Here is a 4,532-nt window from a genome sequence, read left to right as displayed (position 1 = left end):
ATCTAAAGGTGTTAGAAACTTGACACCTCTGAGAAATAATCAGTATATTGTTTTACAATGTAAAAATCTGATGCTGTACTGTCATATTTAGTAAATTAAAATATACATTCCCATGAGACTTTTTTATTTTTTCAGATTTTTTTCAAAAACTTATTTTTGAAAAAGCAAAAAAACAAAAACAACCTTAACATCCTTTTCAATAACTCCACACGTTAGCATTTTTTTGTTTGTCTAATATAATATTCTTGTTTTAAATGTGCCATTTTAAACGTGTAAATATGCTGTGTGTAGTTCATCGAAATAATTTGTTTCACTTAGTGAATTGAAGTACTGCGATAAATGAACTATTCAATAATATTTTTTGCCTTTTTGTTTTCCCCATACAGCACATTTGACAGTATCTGTAGCTTATAACAGATATGTCCCCAAACTCAATGTATTCATTTATAATTAAAGGGTTTGTATAACCGATCGGTTGCTCTGTGCTGTGTCAGCCATACCAATGAGAGAACTCGACTGTGGTGGGGTTTGACCCYAATTCTCATTTGTATTGAGGGATTTACAGCATTTTGACCAAAGCGGAAAGACCTTGCCTGGAATATCATCAGATGCTTGTGTAATTGGATAAGCACATGCTGACAGGATCAGGTGATTAAAGTGGTGAAAAAGACAGGACAGTGATTGCCCTGCTGATAAAAAGATATGAGGAGATACTTGTGGGGAAATGCAAAGGTCAAAGGTTTGTGCGACGTGACACTTTTGCTTGTGGTTGTGTCACTGGCCTCTTTTGACCTAACTACCAATTATCTGTCAGCAGCATTGAAGGGTTGTGAACAGTGTTGCACATTATGTTCTGTGTGTTTATCAAAGTCACAGGCCATTTTTGGCAAGGACAAAGACGGTATTTTTAACTCTAAATTCCTCAAGCTAATAGTCTTCAGATGTTCCAGAATGATGCATATTGTACAGTAAACAACTTTAACCATTTGGTGGAAGTGYACTCGGCTTTTRAAGGTACAATAAAATAGTTCTGACATGTTTTAAAGCAATTACAGTGAAGTGATAAAACCATAATCAAAGAGTCATTGATGATTAGAGGTATAATATACTTAAAAMGTAAATTCAAGCACCGATAATTACTAGGTCCTGAATCATTTACTGAACTTAATGGTAGGGTATGKTTGACTAATTTTGTCACGGCCTTAAGTTAGAATTTATTAGCRTCTTTTCAAAATGAGACCATAAAACAAAGTGCAGCAATTTGTTTCTGGAGKATTTCTAACAATGGTGACTATTAAAAACAGTTTATTCTCATAAAGTGTTCCCTTAAAGGTTGTTGGTAATGCATGTACATTTGGTTTTGAAAGAAATGTTTCTCTCTCTTTCTAGAGTGCCAAGCAGTTTTRCGTGAAGACCCCGACCATCACTGCTCGGTCGGGGCCTCGGCTCCCTGGCCAGGTCATCGATTCGTCCCATCCTGCCCCTCCCAGCCCCCTCTTCCCTACCGTAGTCGCTGCCAAGATGGCCACTAGTGGTGCTCCTTGTCTSTCCTTGCCACTGTTACTTCATGTGGCCACTCTGCTGCTATCACTGCTGCTCACCTGCTCTCAAGCCTCATGTGAGTATCAGATTAAGCTATGTTACTGTTTATGACTTATGTTTTGCATGCAATACACTTTTAATACCTAAGACATAAAACATTGAGACTGAAGTAAATACTTCAGATTATCTTGTAAGATCAGCTGTGGTGAACAATAATTAAATGTCTTTTGTTATGGCCGACACTTTGACACGTTAATTACACATATATTGGCACGTTACAAATTTCTGTGCATTTAATAGCATTTTTCTTCTTTCTATACAATACTCCCAAGTCAAATATTGTGTTTCTACTGCGCACATAAATCTGATGCACAAGCGGGATCTGCAAGCAACAGTGGTGGTTGACAAAGTAAATTTTCATGGCCCACTGGGGATTAATTTTGGCTTCAAAAAAATGATCTGATGGGACAGACGCTGGAAAAGACTTGTTTTGTGCAAGTTGTGCAGAAAGGAGTTGGTCTATCACCAAAGCTATTCAAGCATAAAATACCATCTCAATTCAAGACAGCAATCACAAACGTCCCCATTGTTAATGTCAGCATCCATTTCTAAAGAACTATTTATTTATTTATTTATTTTATTTTATTTTTTTCCAAATAAGCTGCATGAATGATCAGGGTTTCCTGAAACACTTTAACATTGATTAGGTATAATAACCCTTGACCCCAGTCTGATTGTTGAATAACCTCAAAAACAGATTAAATATAATATGTTTTGCTGAGCTCATACGTCTATTTATCAAATACTTTAGCAGTAAAAATAGTTTATGAATTGAAAATGTTGCTTTGTTTGACAATACATGATTTTCAATTGCAACATAATTAATTGCAATTAATTTCAAACCCTGCAATTAATTTGATTAAAGATTGAGTCCTACCATTAGTCTTTTTTGTTTTTCTAAATAAAGCCACATTGTGTGTATGCTTAAGGTAAGAATAGTGAACTTTTCCTATTCAGATTTGTATGGTGCAAGAGATCCACTTTCAGTTCCAAATTCAACTGCGCTTGGGTATGGCGGTGGCTGTGGCTCAATACAAAGAGTAATCATCTTGTAATCCAAAAGTTTTCTAACAAACTAAATGTGTGCACTTTTGTGAGTGTGACAGTGTAAATGTGGCTGTAGGACAAAGTGTTTTGAGTGATTGGTATGACTAGAAAAGTGTTGTATATCTTCAGTGCACTTACTATATATTTTTTTTCTGGATATGGTGAGCGGTTCAGTTTTTGTGATAATGTGACTGGAAAAAATTCTGAAGTAAAAAATTCAAATCGGAAGGAGAAAGCTGCTGCATCGGAGGGGAAAAAGCAGCAGAAACAGCCAAACTTCAAGTGCAGTGCAAAGAACTCTGCAGTGGTTAATAAACAGCAAAGGCTAGATTCCAAGATGCAGTTAAGTAGATTTTAATAGTACAGAGTTTTCTTCAGAGTTACTCGAGAACATTAAGTGCTGCATCAACCATCTGTTAACCTGTGTGAGAAAGTCAAAGCAATCTCCACCCAGTTGTTCTTTTTGTTGTCACAAAGTGTTTCAGCACTGTGTGAGCAGCCATAGTTGCACCATTAATACCCAGACTTGTGCCATATATAAGTGAAAAAAAACTTTTTAAATGCCAATAAAAACAAATGAGTGTGCAATCTAAATGTCTGCAGAATACTAAGGTAATATTGTCTGTTTCATTTACTATTTAATGTCGTTGCCCTTTTGCCTCATTTCTAGTTCACCGTTTAAAGCTTGAATTAAATCAGTTCCAAAAATGCATACGCGTTTACCTGAAGGGGTAGACTTCCAGCTTTCATAGTTCCTTTTTCCATAAAGGATAAGGCTGAGCAAGGTTGCTTTGCATTTTTATCATTTATGCATCTGGCCCGTAATGGATATACCCTCTAAGATACTTTAGTTTTGTCAATCATTTAAAATWGTATTTTCTTTAGAATCTCTGTAGGTTTTAGTGATCCTCCTTATAGCTGTTATTGGGATGTCAGTTAAGGGCAGCAGTTCAAGGACTTTGTCAGTGTTTTGACTCGGAAAAAGAAAGGAACCGCACCACATGTAAAGCTTTAAAATGTGGCCTGTATGACCAACTCATTAGTATGTTTATTGATGAACCAGTGATGAATCTGCACAGTAAATAATGACTGCGGATATTTTTGTTCTATTTTAAGCACATTTTGAAACCAGTTTATAGTTATTTATGTTGAAGGATTCATTGTCTACAGAACCTCTAATATTAGCTGCAAACTTCCATTAAAATAAAACTTGGGGCAAGTAGTTCACATTGTTAATAGGCACACTGAATTTCCTTAGTAACATGTTATGTGGAAAGGACATTAAATTGTTTCTTGGGCTACTTTGTGACATATATTATTAATACTGATAATTCTAAAGCATTAATGTCCTGCATAGTAGGAGTGTTCTAATGAAGATGTTTTTTTTTAAATGATCCGAGTAGAGTCCCTTACTAATCTGTAAACAGTTATGTTATGAGTCGACTTATCAATAATAAGTCATATAAAATTAAGAGTAAACACTAGGGGTGTGTCTATGCACAGATTCATACCAAAAATCTTTGCTACAGCCCTTTTTGTTCATTATGCATGTATACAAATGCAGTTTTGCTTTAAACATGTATATGGAGTGTTTATGTGCAGATCTAAGAAAGTAACCAAGTACAGAATGGACACAGGTTTATTCAAAATGTTTAAAACACCAACACTGACCATTTTCAAGCTCTATGTACTTGGTTTTCCTGGCTATGCTACTTTATTCATTGGAAAATGTCMAAATTTCAGAAATTGAAAAGATTAATTAATTCACTGCTAACCAAAGTAAATCAAAGAAACGAGCAAGAAAAAAGCTCTAAATGTTTGTTAATTTTTCTTGGTGTAAAAATAATAAAAACCTATCAAACTATGATTTTTGTGTACCGTTA

The 4,532-nt window shown here is 35.1% G+C and overlaps 1 protein-coding gene across 15 annotated transcripts in view; it reads left to right on the top strand.

The window, feature by feature from the left end:
- The window catches only part of ptprsa (protein tyrosine phosphatase receptor type Sa), a 243,552-nt gene that overhangs the window by 108,387 nt on the left and 130,633 nt on the right, over positions 1-4,532 (top strand). For all 15 annotated transcript variants that reach the window (XM_008406780.2, XM_008406777.2, XM_008406775.2 and 12 more), the window contains exon 3: positions 1,390-1,618. In XM_008406780.2, the coding sequence (XP_008405002.1) occupies positions 1,522-1,618 (97 nt within the window). In that variant the 5' untranslated portion in view covers positions 1,390-1,521. The remainder of the gene's footprint in view (positions 1-1,389; positions 1,619-4,532) is intronic.

Source organism: Poecilia reticulata, linkage group LG4 (genome assembly GCF_000633615.1).
Source record: "Poecilia reticulata strain Guanapo linkage group LG4, Guppy_female_1.0+MT, whole genome shotgun sequence".
In the NCBI taxonomy this organism is placed as follows: domain Eukaryota; kingdom Metazoa; phylum Chordata; class Actinopteri; order Cyprinodontiformes; family Poeciliidae; genus Poecilia; species Poecilia reticulata.
Note: the sequence above shows the minus strand (reverse complement) of the source record. Positions and strands in the feature narration are given on the sequence as shown.